Below are 21,640 nucleotides of genomic sequence, written 5' to 3' on the forward strand. Positions count from 1 at the left end.
TAAATTTTTATTTTTATTTTTAATGAATGTGAATTAAAAACTAAATTAGAATTAAAGTAAACTATCATTATGAGCATAGCAGAGTGGTTCAAGTTCAACTCAAAGTCTCCAAGGGCAAAGGTGCAACATTGGGTCCCACAAATGATAGCATGGGCTTTACGCATCCTCTAACCGTTCAAATCGGTCCACACGAACACTTCCCGGCGCCAGTGACTCATTACTATTCAAACCAAAAAGGCAAAAAGCCTTCAACACTCAACGGAAAAAACTCAGGAAACCTCCCCAAGCAAAAAAAAAAAAAAAAACAAAACCCTGACTTTCTTACTTCCTCTCCAAGAACTTTATCCCCATAACGGTCACAACAACGACTCTCTATATAAATTATAAAACCCTTCACTCTCTCTCTCTCTCTCTCTCTTAGGGTTTTTGTTTTTGTTTTTTTTGTTTTCTATCTCTTTGAAATCTATGGGCGAAGAAGCAAAAGCAATGGATACACCACCAACGATTGGGGCATCAGTGATTCCAATCATGAACAAGCTCCAGGACATTCTGTCTCCGGTGGGGGCCGAGCTTTCGGAGATTTCGCTTCCACAGGTGGCGGTGGTCGGCAGCCAGAGCAGCGGCAAGTCGAGCGTGCTCGAGGCCTTGGTCGGCCGCGACTTCCTCCCTCGTGGCTGCGACATTTGCACGCGGAGGCCGCTCGTCTTGATGCTCGAGAAGCGTCCTCGGAATGCGGCTGCTGCTGACGACGACGGTGCCGAGTGGGGCGAGTTCCGCCACTTGCCTGGCAAGCGCTTCTACGATTTCTCCAAGATTCGCCGCGAAATCCAGGTGCTTAGATTTAATTGCCTTTGATTCAACTTTCGTATTGAAATTCTTTGTGCTATTGAGAAATTCATTTGAGTTGCAAGCATTGGTGGAATTAACATAACAAATTCAATCAAATGGTGTTTGTTGAGTCTGAGTCTGAGCTTTTGTGTTTGGGGGTAGTGCAGGCTGAGACTGAAAGAGAAGCGGGGCGGAACAGAGGGGTTTCAGATAGACAAATTAGCTTGAGAATTTCATCTCCAAATGTACTTAATATGACCTTAGTTGATCTACCTGGTGTTACTAAGGTTCCGGTGGGAGATCAACCCACTGACATAGAAGAGAGGATTAGGAAAATGATAATGGCACATATCAGGCAGGAAAACTGTATTATTTTGGCTGTTACTCCGGCCAATTCTGATTTGGCAACTTCGGACGCACTTCAGATGGCTAGAGAAGCTGATCCCACTGGTACCAATTTTTTGAAATTTGGTTTTAGTTGTTATATTGAATGCACTTGGTTCTAGTGTTTGATACTTAATGTTGTGGAACACTGACATAAATGTTTCAACAGGTTCTAGGACAATTGGTGTAATCACCAAGGTTTGTGTTTTTTTTTTTTTTTTTTTTTTTGAGCATTCTTTGTAAGTTGTCAGTATATTAATATGCTTGATTAACGGTATAATGTGGTATTTTTGTGCTGTTTGTAGCTTGATATAATGGACAGGGGTACCGATGCCCGAAACTTTCTGCTTGGAAAAGTTGTTCCACTTCGTCTTGGTTATGTTGGTGTTGTGAATCGCAGTCAGGAGGTGTATATTCTTATAAACTTATTTTGCAATGTCCATATCTTTTTATTTACACCATAGCTACCTGTATGGTTGTTGAAATTGTTCGTCAAAAAGAAAATAACGTGTCTTTGATTACTTTAGAATGGGGTGGAGGGTTCAGAAATGAGAAAGTACTTAAAATAGGAGCATGATTTAAGCTGCAGTACAATGTGTTTTTGGTTATTTAGAGCTCAAACCTATTCTATAAACTTCACAAAAAGCAGCATGGTTGGACTATTTTGTCACCATCATCTGCTCTTTGGCTTTGGTGGTATGCTTATTAGGTTTTGAGAAAATTTGATGAAACCTAAATGGCTAAAACTTAAATCTCGTTTAAATCTTCTTGCATTTTTATTTTGCATGGATGATCTTTGAATGGGGCCATCATGTGTTAGTCTTTATCATTGTCAGATGCAATACACTTGACTAACTTTTGCAACCAAATATTTGTGACAGCATGGTATATGTAGCCCCTTTGGGAATGGATACTGATAAAATGAAAATACTAAACCATCATGAATTAGTACAAATCTGTTAACTAAGTTCAATCATAAGATTTATGTGGTTATATACTTCTTTGTAGTAGAGATCCTGTCCTCTACAAACTTGTTGAGCAACAACATTCCATGTACAGATCACCTTTGCAAGTAGGACCTCTAGTGATGGTCTTTCTTTTTCTTTTTTTAGTCAACAGTTGGACTGCTGAAATCATTGACATTCTTGATCTATCAAAGTGGACTGTTGGGTATACATGTGTTATTGAATTCTTACATTGAATAATAATAATAGTGAGTGGTTAATGTAACATAGTTGGGCCCAAACTCATATGCTTAAGCTTTTGGGTTAAGTGATATCCCTATATATTATTTTTACTACTCAATTGGAGTCTCCCCAACATGGACCAATCAAATGGCATTCCTCAGTCTAAATATAATCATGATGTCGTGGCAATGTGCTTGACTATATTGCGTTTAATTGAATCACAACTGTAGATGAGCTGAACCCTGTATTAGCCTCATTTTTTTGGCTACTTTGAGATGTTCAAGGGGAATTCCTAGATCACCCTTCCCTTCTTATAGCACATTCAAAAAAATTTCCTTGTGTACCATACACATGAAGAATTACTGATTAAAAAATAAAAACTACACACATGAAGAATCTAGAAGGTTTCCCATTTACTTCAGTGATGCTGAACTTTTTTGGCCATGTGTAACAGAAATCTTAAATGCTTGTTCTGCATATTGTATTGAAAAACCATTAGTGATTAGCCTTTATAGTGGATGTTGGATTTTTCTTTGGTTATTACTAGTTAGTTACCTCTACTTTTGTTCTTGTGTCACAGGACATTAATAAAAACCGGAGCATTGCAGAGGCTCTTGCATATGAGGAGCAATTTTTTCATGATCATCCTGTATTTTCACTTTCTCAAACCATAATTTTGGCTTCACTAATGCTTTACTTTTGACTTGATATTGAATATTTGCTTTTCTTGAATGCCATACATGTGGAAGGTGTATAGTGGTCTCTCTGATCGTTGTGGCATTCCTCAGTTAGCAAAAAAGCTAAATCAGGTTCGTCCGCTCCCCATTTCTTCACTCTGAAAATTATCGCTTTGTGAATGCATTTGCTGTGTACAAATGATTGTACCAAGTTTTTAGATAAGCTTATATTTGTCTGGTATCATTGTTGCATTTTGTTATTAAATTAACCCCAAGGGTAGGGACCATGTCATATTAGGCAGTATTCACTAGTTCGAATCTTCCCTTCTCCCTCTCTTGGGGCCAAAACCTATAAAAGAGAGGCCGATTATTATTAATTAGGGGTTAATATTAAGCTTAATTTCATTTGGCTTATGGAAATTGTAAATGGTCCCATTGGTGATACAGACAGGAAACAGCTGAGTGCTTTTCTTTTCATATAAATCACTAAATGCATAGCTTGCATGAGATGATGTACTTTTTACTAAATAAACTTTTTAGATATTGGAGCAACGGAAAATGGAATGGTTGTGATTCTGTGTTCCTTTCAGATTTAGACAATTTGTTGTCTTAATTATTTTTTCTTTTCTGTTTTTTGATTGGTCATTGTTGATTTTGTTTGTTTTCTATTCAGATCTTTTACTCTTTATTATTTTCTTTTCTTTTTTTCTTTTGATTTTTCATTGTTGATGTTATTTGTTTCCTATTCAGATTCTGGAGCAGCATATCAGAATGGTTCTCCCAGGTTTGAAGGCTGAGCTAAATTCCCATATGATGAGTGTTGTTAAAGAGCTGCGAATGTATGGAGAAGCTATGGAATCTAAAGTAAGTTACGCAGTATAAAATATGCGAGTTGCTAGAATATTTTTAGCCTTATGTGGTGCTTAAATGTAGTGTGCAAAGTTTGGGGGAAATGGTGTATTTGCATATATAATGCCATAATTGTACTAAAGTACTAGTAAGATCGGATAATCTTAAGTATTGTATCCATGTATGATGCCGTGATTTCTTCATCATGGAATCTGATAATCAATATTTAGATTTATATATTTCTTTATAAGTGTATATTTAGATTCATATATTTCTTTTATAAGTGTATATTTAGATTTATATTCTGCTGGAAGCTGTTCATTTGTGCTATATGATGAACAACTTAAGGGCATATGATGCCATAATTGCATTAAAGTACTGGTAAGATCAGATAATCTTAAGTATTGTATCCATGAATGATGTCATGATTTCTTCATCATGGAATCTGATAATCCGCCGTATTTAGATTTATATTCTGCTGGAAACTGTTTATTTGTGCTCTATGATGAACAACTTTAAGGGCATGGTTTTTTGCTAGATTTTTTATTAAAAAAAAAAAATATTCTTGAGCATTTACGATTCTCTTGAGTTTTTAAACTCTTGGCTATTTGATTCCTGTGTAATTAGATCTCAATGTAGGCTGTATGGCTAACTTGGATATGACACTCTATATACCAACATATGCACACAAATGCACACACTTGTATATATTCAATTAAATCAATAATGAGAAAAATTATAATTCACAAAGCATAATGCTAATAATCTGAAAATTAATTAAATTTCCATTATAAAAAATTATTAATTTTAAAGCTTACTATTACTATTAATTTATTTTAAAGCTTTCTCCAATTAAAATTATTTGAATACTTCGAAGCTATCACTCAGAATAACAAAGGTGCTTCAATAACCATATTTTCCTTTGGATTTTTCATAAAGCAATATTCTTTTTAGCTTGAGAGAGATACAAATAATGCTTTCGAAGCTATCACTCAGAATAACACAGGTACTTTAGGCCCTGTTTGGTTCTAACATCACTCATATTCACTTTTCATATCTCAATTTTCATTACTCAAAACACATTCTCATATCTCATATTTTATTCTCTACTTTTTTCTTAACTCATTCAATAATGTGTTTGGCTCAAGTATTTGGGTTTCATTTTCAGCTTAAAACCCAACTTTATCTCAAAAATTGTGGAGCCCACGTGTCTGTCTGTTTAGAACGATAACAGTACAACCTGCGAAATTTTCTCTTGGCACTCCTCTTTCATTTTTCTCTGAAACTATGTTCTTCTTTCATTTCTCTTTACCTCATGCATCAGAAGAAAGAAGCTAACCCAAACCCATGAACCCAGCTCATAAACATTGAGCTTTTAGGCAACAAAAACAATCCTACCCCAAACACAAATGAAGGATAAAAACATACAAACATAAACCCACAAATAGCCAAATCAGAACCCACGGGCACAAATCTCATAAACATACATACATAAACCCACAAATAGCCAAATCATAACCCACTGATACAAATCTCATAAACATACATACATAAACCCACAAATACCCAAATAAAAATTTCATTTTATGAATCCTCAAATCTAAATCAACCAAATCCCCAAACCCACAAACAACCAACAATAGGGAGATGGATTTTCGGCCATAGGTAATGAAAAAATAAGAAAAAAAAGAAAAGAAATAGAGATAGTGGAGAGAGGAACTTGAAGGCTTCAACCTTGAGGTTTTGATCTAGAGAGGATGAGGAGAGAGGACGGGTTAGAGGAAGCTAGGAGAGGAAGAAAGAGCGAAGAAAGAAAGAAAAGAAGAAAGAAAGAAAAAAAGAAAGAAAGAACGAATCAGGCTTGAAGAGAAGAAGAAAGAAAGAAAAAAGAAAGAAAAGAAGAAACAGAGAAGCAACGTGAAGAGAAGAAGAAAGAAAGAAAAAGAACCAAAAAGAAAGAAAGAGAGTTTCAGCAAAAAAGAAAAGAAAAGAAAGAGAGTTGATTAGACAAGACACTGGCAGTGGGTCCCATTTAGTGAATGAAATTACAATATTGCCACAAAACTCATATTTCATAACTTGAAAACAAGCTTTTCTTGTTTCCGAATTTGTTAACTCAAATCCCTAAAAACTGAGATATTTTAATTGAGTTAGGTGTTTGATAAATCATCCTAACAAGCTTGGTACCCATGGGGCTCACCGATTTTGGGTTATTAGTTAACAAAATTGAGATATGTTAACTCAGTTTACCGAAATCCAAACAAGGCCTTAGTAACCATATTTTCCTTTGATTATCTTGTAAAACAATATTCTTTTTATCTTGAGAGAGGTACTCCATAATTCAATAAGAAGATCATAATCATCATTTGAAATTTTCTTAACTTCTTCCATTAGTAACTTCATACCCACTAGTGCCAACAAACATGATGTAAAGAAACTTACTTAACCAAAGAGTAGCAATGTACTTATATTCATAAATCAGAATGGGGAAAAGAAAAAGAAAGGGAATTCACATTTTCCACATAAAAGAATATATATTAGCTAGCAAAATGATATATTTAGATTAGGAGTATATACAAGGAACTTTCTTTATGGATATCCTATTGGACACATCTCATAGCATAATCAGTAACTTGTGTGTATTAAAACAAATTAGTGAGAATAACAGGTTGGGGGTGATATTTGAGAGATGAAAGGGAGAGTAATGAATATTCCGAAGATAGCTAGGCAAAATTTATTACCGAAGGTTTCCCAAAGGAGGGAGAAAAATTACTTCGAGAAGTTGAAGTCTAAACATGACGGTCTGCTGGGATTGCTCTGTTCTGTTTAGGTGTGCATTTATCAATTTCCGGTTTTGTGCGCAAGGTGTGGGAGATCAAATTTCCTAATATTTAGGAATCTCATAAATTGTGGGAATTGCGATATGCCGAGAATTTCTAATTCCCATAATAATAGTTAACCAAACACTAATTTTGGTAATTCTGAAAATTTTGCATTCTCATTTTAGATTCCTACCAACCAAACACAGTCTAAAAGATCTGGGTAAGCTATTAGTTTTTGCTTTGCTACTAAAAAATTAAAAATTATTGCTTTGGCTTGTCTAACAATAGCTTTTGACACAAAAGTAATCTCTTACTCTGCAGATGCTTCCTGAATGTTTTGTATATGGATATGTTAACACAATTACTCACATTCACCTTTACTGATTACTATATTTTTATTTGGTGTGGGGTGTGTTGGAAAGGAAATTTTCTTATTTTGTTCCCCTTACCTCTATTCTCTCTAAGCATTTTTTTTTACATGCCATTAACTAGGGGGAACAAGGGGTGATTCTGCTGAACATTTTGACTCAATATTGTGAAGGTGAGATTACGTTATCCTGCTATAGTTTTTGTCCAGGATTTTCACTCATTTATCTAAATTGTTACTACATGTCATATCCCTATAGTGATTACTTTATGTTTCATTTACTTAGTTAGATTTTTCAACCTTTTTACATTTTTAATTGTTTCATATAAAAGGGTAAGTCGATTTTTTTTTTCCTTCCTTTTCTCTTAAAAGGCCCCTTTACCATTACTATTGGCTGTTAGAGAATTAGCACTGTCTAGTTTAGCTAAAATTTGCATGTTGAAGCCCAACCCAATAAATCATTATCATCCCACATTGGACTAGCAAGGTCCTAGGCAAAATACATCCTATCTACTGTGCACATCCATACTTAACTAGCACTGTAGCTTACCAATTGGACTCTTTTATGTTATTTCTGCTAGCTACGGTGTGTGCTCTCTTCCTTCTCTCTCTCTATGTGCAAACTCACTCTGTTTCCTTCATCACGTTGGTGGCCCACTGCAAGATTGGCATTGTCATCTATTTGAGTGATGGGAGTGCCTCCTCCTTCCAATGGGTGGTCCAAGTCTTCCCTTGTTGAGGGGACTTTACACCATGATCATCCTCCACATGTGGTCCACAAGAATGCTCTACGATGCTGATTATAGGGAATCATCGACCTAGATGAGGTTGAAGCTGAGACTGAGAACGAATGGTCCAAGCAGAAATTAGAGGACGATTTGGATGTCTTAATGGTGCCCTTGTTTTGTGATGTGGGTGGCGGCATGGGCAAAGTTGTACAGTGAGGTGTTGGTGAAGGGCGAGATAAATGGAAAGAGATATTGAAAATAACAAGAATATAATATTTTAATTGAATGGAGAAACAAATATTGAGTCAGATGTGGGATGTATTGAAACCGAGTATCTAAAATACAGAAGTAGCTTTTTAAGTTAAAATTTTCCTTAAAAACATTGCCTTAGTGTTGGACAAGGAGGCTTTGTTATCCTTGTATCTAGTGGGTCCATTAGAGGGAGAGGGGCAACATAGGAGTCCTCTGTTTGTCCGACCTTTTCAGAATTGGGAGTTGGAATTTGTTGATACTTTTCTTGAGGTATTTTATGATAATTTGCCTGCTTCTTCCCATCAGGATCAAGAGGTGTGGATGCCATCTAAGAAATGAGTATTTTGGGTAGAGCCATATTATAATGCTCTTAACTCTTAAGTGTTATTCAGGTAATTTACTTGGAAGAACATATGGATGGCCAAGGTTCCATGAAGGGTGACTTTCTTCATGTGGACTGCAGCCCTTAGGAGGATTCTAATTGTTGATAACCTTTGTAAGAGGCATATTTTGATAATTGATTGGTGTTGTTTGTGAAAATGGAGTGGGGAATCTATTGATCATCTACTTCTCCAATGCTCTATGGCAACAAATATATGGTCCTTTGCATTCACCTTGTTTGGGTTGGCTTGGGTGATGCTCAAATCAGTGCTTGATTTGTTAGAATGTTGGGAAGGTGAGTTTCAGTGCCACAGAGGAGCGAACTTGTGGTGAGCCTTGCCCTTGTGTGTCATGTGGATTCTGTTGTATGAAAGCAACAGGATAGGTCTTTGATGGAGTTGAACATCCTACATTTGCAATCAAAAATCATATTTTGTGGTCTTTGTTTGACTGGATGCATGCTCTAGGAGGCAACCACCTTTTTGTCTTTTGTTTGAGTTTATTGATTCTCCATATTTTTTATATGTATTCTTTGAAAGGGACTTGGACAATTATTATTCTCTTTCCCTTTTCTGTTTCTAATAAATTTTGTACTTGTATAAAACATCTTTAAACTTTTATTTTTTATTTTTTTATTTTATGGGAAAACAACTTTAAACTTGATCCTATTGTCATGCTGGGAATATTTGGACTATGGAGTTTGTGTGGACTGCTTTTATTTGTATTCTTTGAAAGGGGCGTGTGCCCATTAATGCGTAAGTCTAATGGGGAGTCTGTGAGTCATCTGTTTTCTTGATTGTTTAATGGTGCTAAGCCTCTTTAGGGTTAGTTGGGTGATGCTGGGCTTTGTAATTGAGCTTTTAGCGAGGAAGCACGGACACTTCATTTAGGGTGCTGTACCCGTGTTGCATCCGTGTCATACCGGTGTTGTACTGACCGTTTTATGTTATAGTTTTTCTAGAAATTGCTTGTTTGATCTTGTTGTACTTGTGTCCGTGTCTGTGCTTCTTGGGCTTTTAGCATGTTGGAAGGGGATTTCAGTAAGCCGCAGTGTTGCTAAGCCTCTTGGAGCCTAGGTGCAAAGTGTAAGCATGCACTTGATTGAAGTGAAGCACACATAAAAAAAAAATTTCAGAATAATTATTAATGAGAAATACAACAATCAAATGATTAAATTATCATATAAATTGAAATAAAACATATTATATAATTCTTATAATATTTAGATAAGCCCTACTTGGAGATATGCGCTTTGCTCTTAAGCGCGCTTTTACCAACACTAGTAAGCACACTGGTAAAGTGTTTTGAAAGTCAATTCCTTTGTGCCTAACATGGACTATTTGGAGAAAGGAATAGACGCACCTTTTGTAGGAAAGGAGCTACTGACAGTGCAACTGAAATTCTTATTCCTTAGCACTCCCTCTTTGCACTTTTTAATGAAATTACTTATCACAAAAATTGTGCCCATGTGCAAATCCTTTTGGTTCATTATCCTTCATTTTGTAGATCTTCAGCATAACTCGACTATCTTTGCTAATTAGTTATGTATTTGGTTGTAATAGCTTATAATCCAACTTCCAGGCTTGATGTTAGTCTGGTCTTATGCAAAAATTTATCTTTGATCTCCCCCAGCCACAAATTTTTATACATTTTAAATTTGTTTCTTCTTCTCTCTTCTATAAACTCCTGTGATGTTTTGATGCCTAAATGTTGTCAGCCGAACTTACTGCTTGGCAATTTCCTGGTTTGGGCAATAGATTGATTCCTATGCTTAGTATATAAACAAAGTGACCGTCTCTTCGTCTTCGTTATCTAGAGTGAGTCTTAGTAGTAATTCTTGGATGTTATCAATATTGATTTTTTACTAATTTTTTTTCCCCTTCTTTGGATTGATTTCTAAGGGCTTTTTTTTTTTTTTTTTGCTTTTGCTATGCCAAAACACAAGATATAGGTCAAACATTAGTATTTTAGATTCATCTACTTTTAGTTCTATCTGTGATAGTTCAATATGCCTTTGGTTCCCATAAATCCAATTAGTAATATTTCTTAGAATAAAGGGAAACTGCAGCATCGTTGTATTTAGGAATTGATGCTATCTTTCCCTTGTTCACGTATTGGTTTATTTCTGTCTGTCTTCTCTGAATTCTAATCATCAAATTTTTTTATACCAATCTGTAAAAGTAGCACTAGTTCAAGTACTGCTTATTTACTTTTCGTGGGTTTGTTGCCATGCTGATTTTCCCTTCTGGCACCTTTTTAATCATTGACAGCATTTTCTTCCTTGGTGGATGGAAGAAGTCAGGAGATGTCAACTAAAGAGTTGTCAGGTGGAGCCAGGGTTCACTACATTTTCCAGTCAATTTTTGTAAAGAGCTTGGAGGTGCACAATCTCTTTTCAGAAGCATATTCTATCTTCTTTAGTGCTGCTTCTTTTTTATACACAATTTAATTCTTTGATATGTTTTAACCTAGAGCCATATTGCTATAGTTCAAGCCTATATTCCTTCCTTCTGTTTCATCCTGTTACTTTAGTTGATGTGCATGCTCCATGGAGTTAAGCTTAAACTAGATGGTTTTATCTATTGATTCTATCTGTAAATGATGTTAAACTTTGTCTATTATTTATCTGCTGAAAAGTTTATTGGTGACAATGACTGTCAACCATTACACTAGCTGCCTGCTAACTACCTGGAGTATTTGTAGGAAGTGGACCCTTGTGACGATCTATCTGATGATGATATCCGAACGGCTATTCAGAATGCCACTGGTCTTAGAAATACTTTATTTGTGCCAGAAGTGAGTATCATGATGATTGCATATGATTTATTTGTTTTGTGTTTCCCATGGGTGATTGGATGGTAAATTCTGGCATTGGTGTTTCAGGTTCCATTTGAAGTTTTGATTAGAAGACAAATTGCTCGGTTGTTAGATCCTAGTCTTCAGTGTCTCAGATTTGTTTATGATGAACTGGCGAAGGTGACGTATACACTAGTTAGCTGTTCTCTTATGAGTTCCCCACTTTTGTGTTATTGTGTGATGAATTTCAAGATGTAGAATATTTTGTTTCCCTGCAGATGAGCCGTGCTTGTGAGTCAACTGAGTTGCAAAGGTTTCCCTTCTTACGAAGGCGTATGGATGAAGTCATGGGAAAGTTTTTGCGTGATGGCGTAAAGCCTGCTGAGAGAATGATAGTGAATCTTATTGAGATGGAGGTTATTTAATATCTCCGTTCAATTAAATTTTGCTTTTTTCTCTGATGGAGATTTTAGACTCTTTGCACTCATATCGCTAATCTTTTAGCTTTCTTTTGTTTCTTTCTATTTTTTTAAATTTCTGTATACTTCCTGTATGTGCTTTTCCAATTTTAATAAATTACAATTACTTATCAAAAAAACAAAGCTGTGGGCAATGATATTATACTTAAAATCTAGGATGGCACGTAATTAGATATATGGGTGGCAAAGTAGGCACTAAAGTATTTATAGCTAGAACTTCTTGTTGCATCTATGCTAATTGATGGTAAAGTGGAATCATCAAGTTTCAAAATTCTTTTGAAATCTGTTATTACATATACAAATAGCTTTCAAAATGTAGACTGGAATTTTAACTAGAAAATGAAGTACAATACTCCACCAAAAATGGATTAAAGTGGTGAGGTTTTATCTATAAGTGTTTGATTGCTTACTACTAGTTGGATATAAGAAATCAAAAACTTATATCCTGCTATCAATAGAAACAAAACCATGGTGTTGGCTATACAATAACATAAAGAACAGAATATGAAAGCTTGTATCCTGAAATTAAGCATCATGAATTACTGAATTACAATACTTTTGCAGCTTTCAGTCACCTTGAAAATATCTTGCTTTGCTCACTTAATATTGTTGGAATTATTTTCACTAAAACAAAGCAATTGTGCTTGATTAATACACAAATTTTACAGTATGCTGTTTGCTATCTTGAATGATTTTTATCAAATAATATCATTACACCTTTGATGTCCTTGACAATCTGTTGTTTTGGTCACTTGCTGGAATGAAAATGATTGATTCATTTGCTTTCTTGATTCTTACATGATAAGTGATTGTGCTTTGGTACGACTGAAATTTCATATTATATGGCAGTCTTTCTACTGATCACGTCTTGTTTTCAATAACATCAAATTTGACACACAAATGCCGGTATTGTTTTCTGCTGATATATGAACTTATTTCATTCAGATGGATTATATAAATTCTTCACATCCAAATTTCTTAGGCGGGAGCAAAGCTGTTGAGATTGCTATGCAGCAGCTGAGATCATCGCAGGTATGTTCTACCACTTTGGTTGAACCATTTATATAGGATTAGACAGTTAGCTATGTGATATGTGATTGAGAACTATGTTACATGACTGTCAATTCAATGTGAATATGGCCTGATATGAGTTCAGATCCAACTAGATACTCTGAAATTCATGATCAATATGAACATCTGTTAACAGATCTGAACTGATTGCATATTAAATTTTTGTATCACTGATTTTGTGATTGAACCCATTAACAGCCCTACCATAAAGAGTATACTAATTCTATCTTTAAAATGTTTTTCCATATGATTTAGCGCAATATGGATGTTGAAAAGGTACCCACCTTGGAGAAGGGCCTGAATTCTCGAGCTGTTATTCCTAAGTCGATTGTGAACGGTGTTTTGCCTAATCAGGTACTCCCTTTGTTCTAATTTGTTTGTCCTGTTTCAAAAATCAAACTTTTTAAAGGAACATAATTTATTATCTGGTGTATAAAAATGCATAATTTTCCAAAATTACCCTTAAATAATGGTTTTGGAAATAAAGTAGGGGCATAATAGGAACATTAGTAAATTAATGGTTTTTAATTTTAGAAACATGACAATATTTTGAGACATCCCAAAATGGAATAGAGGACAAACAAATTGGGATGGAGGGAGTATATTTTTATTTTTACCCAAACTTTAAAAAAGAAAAAAAGGAAAGAGAATTTAACCAAAAAGACATGTAAAGAAGAGAGTGGATAGAGCAAATATGAAATGCCAAGAAACACTTAAAGGGAGGAAATGAGTCAAATGACCCTCAAATGCTTTTAGGTTAGGATCTTTATTTTTGAGTTTTAGATCAGTTTTCTTACAAACTGATTTCTGAATCCAAGCGAGAAGAAATTGAAAAATGAAAAAGAAAAGTATCTGGGCTGAAACATCTTTGTTACTTGCACATATGCTCACTGGCTTGTATACTGTCCTTTGCCCAATTTTAATGCTGGAATATTCTTATTGATCTACCATATCAGTAATATGTATTAGGTTGTGTACGATTGGCATGAATTTAAGGAGAAAATTTAATATTTTTGGGAGTTACCAAAATTATGGGTGTGTCTAGTTCACTAATTCCCACAATTTATGGGGCTCTATAGTCTTGCCTAAAAGTTAAGAATTTTAATCCCACACGTTTAGCACTTAAATTAGAATAGTAACAAATCACACATATAACTAGTTAACATTCCTGATCAGGTCTCACCTACTGTAATGGTCACATGAGTTGTTTTCTCCCCATTAAAATTGCATTAAAGCCTTGGGATTTCTAAGACTAGCTTTTTAAGACTTGGTGAATGCTAAGATCTAATTTTTTAGGAATTCAAACAGCTAATAGTTTAAAAGTGCGTTTGGGACAATGGTTGCGTTTGCGTTTACAGAGGTTACTTTTTTTGGCTGGTCCATGGCACTATTCATGGACCAGTCAATTGAGAAAAACGCATGAATAGTAATTTGCAGCAATAAAAAATATTTTGTTACAGTATTTTCAGCAATTAGTTTTCAGTTTTCAGCAAAATAAGTGGTATTCAAACGCGCACTAAGTTCATGGGAATCTAAAATTTTCAAGAATCAAAATATTTTTATTTTGATTGACCGGTCCATCTTGTCTTTCACTTTTATTTTTTCCTCTCTAATATAAGATTTCTGTTTATCTATCAAAAAAAAAAAGTACTAAATTTTTTTTATTACTTACAAAAAAAAAAGAACTTAAAAAGAAACAAAAATACAATAAAGAACCTAAGGGGTATATAAATCGTTTACCCATAGATAGTTCAAAAAATTACTAGTAGCGCTTCCATAAAGTCAATGAGCATAGGTCTTTTTGGATCTACAAATGTCAAATGAAATAGTGAAGGTACAAATTGTAAGTGAATCTCTAGTGTAGATGCTTCTCTGTCTTCAAAATTCCTCCTATTCCACTCACTCCAAATGAACGACATAAACATCCTGCAACTGCATTCCATACCTTATGTTTGAATGATTTTACCGTTGCCACTGTTGTAACATTCCTTTCACCGTCTCTATCCTCAGTTGGAGATAACTCACTTAAGTGGGTTGGAGATAAGTCATTTAAAAGGTTCTATCCTCAGTTGTATGTGTGTTCTAATGACAAGGGAGATTGCATTTCTGATGTTTTATACTACTAGGAGGGTGGTATCGATAGAATTTGGAATTTGAGAGGGATTTTCATGAAAGGGAATTAGGGGTTGCCTTCTCTTTCCTTGAGTTCATTCAATCTTGGATCCCTAGGGGTGGTGGGGGTAACACTTCTCATTGGTGTCTCAAAGGGAATGGCAAGTTTGATACCCGGTCCTATTACAATATCATTAGGGGTGTAGCTGCCTCCAACTTTCCGTGGAAGGGTGTTTGGAAAGCTGGATCTCTAGGAGGGTGGCATTTTTTGTGTGGACAGCGGTTCATGGATAGATTTTTACATTGGATAATCTTATGCTTAGGGGGCGTATTTCGGTGAATAGGTGTTTATGTGCCATCGGAATGAGGAATCTGTGGATCATCTTCTCCTCCATTGTTCGGTAGCTCACTCTCTATGGGTTTATATGTTTCAGATCTTTGGGACACAATGGGTCGTGCCAGGCAATGTGGAAAGCTTGGTGTATTGTTAGAGTTTTTGGCTGGGAAAATGTAATTTAGACATATGGAATATGGTTTCTGGTTGTCTGATGTGGATTGTTTGGACGGAAAGAAATCGGCGCTGTTTTGAGGATACCGAGAAATCCTTGGTTCAATTACAAGCTCTATGCCAGAAGACTTTATTTGATTGGTCTAGGTGTTGGGGCTTCTCGGATTGCTCTACTATCGTCGAGTTTATTTCTTCTCTTAGTTTGATTTAATAATATTCTTATTACCTATAAAAAAAAAACATTCCTTTCACCGTCATAGGCATCACCCAAGTTATTTCAAAAGCTAGTAAAATGAGTTTCATTACCCCACTGCCACAAGACAATTAAGCAACAAATAATCAACTGTTTCTTCACCATTTTTACACGTGATGCACCTATTGGACAGAAAATTCTAACGTGGTAATACAAGAATAAATCCAACCTCTTCACTTTTCACCAAAACCCATCCTCTCCAAGAGATAAAGAAGAAACTCCCAATTGACATGATCATAGGCTTTTTCTATATTTAGCTTGCATATAGTGCGGGGATATGACTCTTCATCCTACTATCCATACACACTCATTAGCAATAAGCACAGAATCCAAAATTTGCCTTCCTTTCGCAAATGCATTTTGTGATTTAGAGACAAATTTATCCAAAATACCTTTCAATCTATTGGCTAACACCTTGGCCATAATTTAATGCACTCCCGATCAAACTGATAGAGGCCTAAAATCCCTATTGATAGCATTTGTCTTCTTGGGGATTAATGCATCAAAGGAAGTATTAAGGGTGATAAATTACCGATTTCCCTAAAAGCTTAAGTTGTTGGGAAATATGAATTTAATCACTTAACTATAATTCTAACACTCCCTCTCACTTGTGGGGCCTAAAATCTTCCTTAATAAGTGGGGCCTAATTCCTAACACATGAGTTTTTTTAACATTTTAATTGGAAGGTAGAATGGAGGCAAGGACCGAACTTAGGATTTTTTGCTTTGATACCGTAATAAATTGCCTATTGTGCCAAAAGCTAAAGCTCTTAGGAAAAAGTGAATTTAATCACTTATCCAAGATTCTAACAAAGGGAAAGGGAGAACCTAGCCAAAGCCTCACCGTAGCCTCTCTGTTTACAGCAGCCTGAAACATCAAGGGAAAGGAAGGAGCTAAACTCCTATCAGAATACCATGCATCTTCCTAAAATCTAATCCTTTGTTCATCATTTAACCCAAAGCCAACAAGCCTAGTGAAAGAATCCATCCTGTTCTAATTTCCTTCCTTTTAGAGACCACAACCATAAAGAATGTTTCACAAGTTGCAAGGTACAACTCCCCACTAATTTATCATATTTTGTCCCCACCAGCCTCCTCCATAGATTACCTCATTCCTGATTGAAATGCCAAAGACAATTTGTGAATAATTCGCACTTAAAGGTATTCAACTTCCTAATCCCCAACCTACCTGCTTCTACAGGTGTAGTAGCAAGATCCAATCTACAAGATGAGTTTTTTTCTCTTCCCCCAATCCCCCTCATATAAAATCCTGTTGAAACTTCTCCAACTTGTTGGCTACATTTATGGGCACATTGAAGAGCGACAAAATATATAGGTAATTCAATAGTGTACTCTTCATGAGTGTGACTTGTCCCTCCTAGGAAAGGTATATTCTTTTCCAACCGGCCAGTTATCTCTCCATTCTCTCAAAAGATGTCATTCCATATGTGCCTCGCCTTAAAATAAGCCCCCAATGTGAGTCCCAAATACACCTTATGTAAGGAACCAAGTCAGAATCACGAGAACAAGAAAACTTTGAAACATGTCTACGTCCACCAAAATGACATGATCCCACACAAAATTTCAGGGCACACGCAAACACAGAGCTCTGCCAATGTGCCATGGCACACCTAAGTTGAAATGTTGTTGGATTTTCGCCTGGAAATTAAGCCGAAATGCTATTGGATTTTGGAAGTGAAAATAAGTCAAACTGCTGGCAGATTTTGTTGTGGAAATAATATAAAACCATATTGGTGCACGTGTGCTCATTTGCTTATTGTTGAAGTATATTCAACCATCATCAGATGACATACCACATTGTTCATAACTGAACGATGAGATGTATATGATGAATAACAAAACAAAAGTGTGGAGACTTGTGCCGCATTGCTTGATGTGGTGTAATTGGCGTGAAAGGAATCCTAGAAGTTTTGAGGGATTTAAACATTCTATGCTAGAGATTAAGTCTTTTTTCTTGCAAAGTCTCCTTGATTGGAGTGTGGCTTTGTCTCATTCTTTTTGTTTTTCCCTTCTTGTTTTACTTGATCATTGTAATTTTGGTTCCTGATTTTTGCCCTCACAGTACACCCCTATGTACTTGGGTTGGCTACTTTTTTAATAATATTTTACATTACCTATCAAAAAAAAAAAATTCAAAAATATTATCAAAACTCTAAAACTACAATTTCCTCACTTTTACCCAGTCTAAGCAAATCAAAAATCAAAATCATCGATTACACCCTGCTTGCATTATTCTTGATGCACATATGGTATCATTGGACATGCACCCCTAAACCTTAAGTCAAATGTTTTAATTTATTTTACTTTGAATAGTATTAACTATTAAAAGGCATAGTCAAAAATAGGTATTGTCTTTGAGGGGCTTTTGGCAGGGAAGTCATACTCCTTTGAATAGTATTAAGAGGCATAGTCAAAATGTTTTAATTCATTCTACTTTTTTCCTGGATTTTGGCAGGGAAATCGTCCTCCTTCGAATAATGAGAGACCTGTATCATCAGGTAAACTCCTTTTTATGTTGATAATTTCCCAAGTTTGGTTATCATCCTTAACTTCCAGGATAATTAGCATGGATAATTTTCTGAATTTGGTAATTCCAGCTCAAAAGACACTTCCTCCTTCCTTAAGAGTGGTGGGTGAGATTATAAGTTCAAGTCCCACTAGATGCTTGCATAACTTGGCAATAAAAATACATTTGTATTATTATTATTTTATCTCTGTATGCAGTCCTTTAGGGGAAATTTCTTTGCTTTCTTAATGTGTATTTCAGATTTCTCTCTGTTAATATAATATTGATATTACTTATAGAAGAATTAATGCAAGAAATATCAATATACGTTAGTAGCATGCTTTGTAGTATTCAAATTTATAAGTGTATTTTGGTATCAGATACTTTTAGTAACTATAAAATAATTTGCTGGAGGATTTTGGAAAGTTCCAAATATCTTTAAAAATGTAAACATGCATTTGATGGATGGGAAGAGGATATATTTCTGTTAAATGCACATAAGTCGCTGAAACATTCTGAATGGCACGTTCACTCCTTGTAAGAGCAGGGTGGAGGGTGAGTTTATATGCCTTCAAGACCCATTGGATGCATAGATTATCAATAAAAAAGGAAATCTGATATTTATAAGCATGTTTATGGTGTGCACACATGGATGGCTATGGCCGGACATTTGCCCATTGTGGTTGCTATGCTCATTGATTACATGAGTAGTAAATCTTTTCATCAATGCAATTATTTCCCTCAAAAAATGAAGTTACGCGAGCGGTACAGTATTACTTGCAATGTAGGAGGTAATACAGCCACAAGGACGTGGGGAATTTCATCAATATTTGGCAGCAAATCATCACCTGGAGAGAGTCAAGCTAGCAGATCACTTGGTGAAACTGCTCACCATGTGGAGCAGATGCCCTCTATGATCCAATTGAGAGAGGTAATACTGTTGTTCACAGAAGTTTATTTCTATGTAAGTAATTTGTTCTGTGTTATTCATTTCCTCATTTTTCAATTTATATTACTCTCTTGTCCAGCCCCCATCCATCTTAAGGCCACTTGAAATGACAGAGCATGAAGCAGTAGTAATAACTGTAACAAAATTACTCTTGCGGTCTTACTATGACATTGTCAGAAAGAACATTCAAGACTTAGTTCCAAAAGCTGTAATGCACTTTCTGGTAAGTCTCTATCCCTGTCCATTTGTTGGCTTTATATTTGGGTAACTTTTGTCATCCTTTCTTTTGATATCTTGTCTGGTCCATTTAATGTTTATTTTATTGCTGATGTATTCTAGGTCAATCATACGAAAAGGGAGCTTCATAGCATCTTTATACAAAAACTATACAGGTACGTGTTTAACTCAGGGACTCTTAGGTCTTTATTTATTTATTATCATCAGTTTTTTGGCACTGTTGGAATTTAAAAAAAATACTTAAAAAACATCCAGTATATGTGATATGCCATCTCCTTTTCTGTGTGTCTACTTAGTTAATGCATTTCATTTTAATTAATATGTGTCACTTTAGATCCCACTTTGTGAAATAAATATATTCACCAAGGGTCCATTGTACCCCCAACAAAATAACTAGTCTGTTTAACTAGTTCTTTTACTACTTGATTGTTTTAAGTTTAAGCGCCTGAAATAATCCTTAAAAGTTAAAAGTGGGTCCCTTGACATGTGAGGTTTAAAATTTAATGAAAGAATTTAGATCATGTTTCACTGCAATCAACTGATTACAGAGAAATTGAAGTGATGAAGTGATTCTGATTACCCAAAAGTCGATGGACTCTTTGGGGATTGTGGTATAGTCCCTGGTTTCATTGTGGCAGCTTTATTGTAATTGGAACTTCAAGTCATAAGAAGTGGTGTTGGGACTTCAAAGATATGAGAAGTGAGAACCAACCTATAAAACTCCTCTAATTTGCTCGAAATGATCGACTCCTCTGATTTGCTCAAAATGATACATTGTGTCAGCACTCTTGACGAATGAAAAGAACTGTATGGGTGAGGACTCCCTGTCTTCATCTGGATCAGCTGATTTTTAGGCTTGCTAATGATGAACCATGGCTTGTGTGAAGGACTGTAATGGACATGTATTACTTTTGTGGTACTTTATTAGATTGTTGTTGAGAAACAACTGTGTATAAATGTTAATGGTGAAATTTGAGCTTGTTTTTACTGGTAATTATGCAGAGAGAGCCTTTTTGAAGAGCTATTGCAGGAGCAGGAAGAACTAGCTGTAAAAAGAAAACAGACGAGAGAAATGTACCTTGTTTTGCAACAGGCTATTCAGGTATTTAACTTTTAAATAGTACAACGAGTAATATAATTTTTTTTTGATAGGTAAAGATCCTTACTTGTACAAAGATTAATATAATAAGTAGTTTTGTCTAGAATACTGCGATTGTGAAAAGGGGAGGGATTATGTTGGTGGCAGTCCAGCTATCTCTGGTATCCCTTTTTATGGCCCAATTTCCAGAAATAAGATTTGCAGCCATCATGAAAACCTAACCAACATAACTGACCTGAAACAGCTTCAGTTGGTCAAATAGGTTCTTCCACTGGTAACTTCATTAGATCTTGTTCTTATGTTAATATGGTGGAAAAGCTCTTCGATATTCAGCGGTTGCTTTCAACATTTTTGACTACCATGAAGGATCCCCCCTCCCTCCCTTTCCTTCTTTTTTTCCCTCTTTATGTACTTGACTGAATAATTCCTTGGAAATTATACATGGCCTTTCACCAATTTACCTTATGAAATATTACTGTTGGACTACTATGGGTTTTATGTATTTCCCATCTTGGCGAAAAACCTGAACTACTATCTGTTGTTGTTTGTAGACACTTGAGGAGGTTGAATCTGTTGTATTACCCCAAAATTCAAACTTACGCGTGGGCACGGATACTACCACTGGATTGCCAAGGATCCCAGGCTTTTCATCCCCGCTACCCTCAACAAATTATAATGATAGCAGATCATCCTACATATCATCATTTACTAACTCTAAAGCCTCTAGATTATTCCATTCAGAAGAGCATTCAATGTCCATCAACTCAAATGGACTGTAACTATCAGGTGGTAGGGCTGGACATCTACGCTACAAACACCTGATGTCAGATTGTACAGTGCTTTAATTTCTATATTGAAATTCAGCTAGTGGCCAATTTACTGCAATATTGGTTCATATGAATGAAGGAATTAATTGTTTGATGACAAAAGGTGGTAACTCTAATTTAAACGGAGCAGAACTACCACATCTCTCTCGGTCTTGGGGTTTTGGTTTGCACCCAAATAAAAAAATTAAAAGGGCAGAGGAGAGGCTGATTGTATATGTTTTAAGAGCAATGGCATGTAGTATTTGTGTATTATATGTGTTAATTGAGGCTTAATACATATGTTTGTGGTGCTTGATTATTGCTATTGT

At 35.5% G+C, this 21,640-nt stretch overlaps 1 protein-coding gene across 2 annotated transcripts; it reads left to right on the forward strand.

Annotated features, from left to right (window-relative positions):
• Nucleotides 1–83: 83 nt before the first annotated feature.
• On the forward strand, nucleotides 84–21,633 carry LOC142613260 (dynamin-related protein 3A-like). Of its 2 annotated transcripts, XM_075785517.1 has the most exons (20): nucleotides 84–831; nucleotides 996–1,278; nucleotides 1,382–1,410; nucleotides 1,518–1,619; nucleotides 2,980–3,048; nucleotides 3,149–3,208; nucleotides 3,827–3,940; nucleotides 7,240–7,288; nucleotides 10,746–10,855; nucleotides 11,179–11,271; nucleotides 11,359–11,451; nucleotides 11,550–11,687; nucleotides 12,696–12,782; nucleotides 13,077–13,175; nucleotides 18,170–18,212; nucleotides 19,009–19,151; nucleotides 19,249–19,392; nucleotides 19,509–19,561; nucleotides 20,409–20,508; nucleotides 21,057–21,633. In XM_075785517.1, exons 1-20 carry the CDS (start codon nucleotides 466–468, stop codon nucleotides 21,282–21,284), a joined length of 2,403 nt encoding a protein of 800 aa, XP_075641632.1. In that variant the 5' UTR covers nucleotides 84–465; the 3' UTR covers nucleotides 21,285–21,633. The 2 variants fall into 2 exon arrangements, with proteins under 2 accessions (XP_075641632.1, XP_075641636.1); XM_075785521.1 differs by lacking the exon at nucleotides 13,077–13,175 and having other exon boundaries at nucleotides 336–831.
• Nucleotides 21,634–21,640: the final 7 nt, after the last annotated feature.

The sequence above is a fragment of the Castanea sativa genome, chromosome 1 (genome assembly GCF_040712315.1).
Source record: "Castanea sativa cultivar Marrone di Chiusa Pesio chromosome 1, ASM4071231v1".
Lineage (NCBI taxonomy): Eukaryota > Viridiplantae > Streptophyta > Magnoliopsida > Fagales > Fagaceae > Castanea > Castanea sativa.

What these genes read in the sequence shown, in the direction of transcription:
- LOC142613260 (XM_075785517.1), top strand. Translation starts at nt 466, where the DNA reads ATGGGCGAAGAAGCAAAAGCAATGGATACACCACCAACGATTGGGGCA. An exon ending in GAGAAGCTATGGAATCTAAA is followed by an intron (nt 3,941 to 7,239) that starts GTAAGTTACGCA and finishes GCCATTAACTAG; the next exon opens with GGGGAACAAGGGGTGATTCT. An exon ending in TTTTGCAACAGGCTATTCAG is followed by an intron (nt 20,509 to 21,056) that starts GTATTTAACTTT and finishes TGTTGTTTGTAG; the next exon opens with ACACTTGAGGAGGTTGAATC.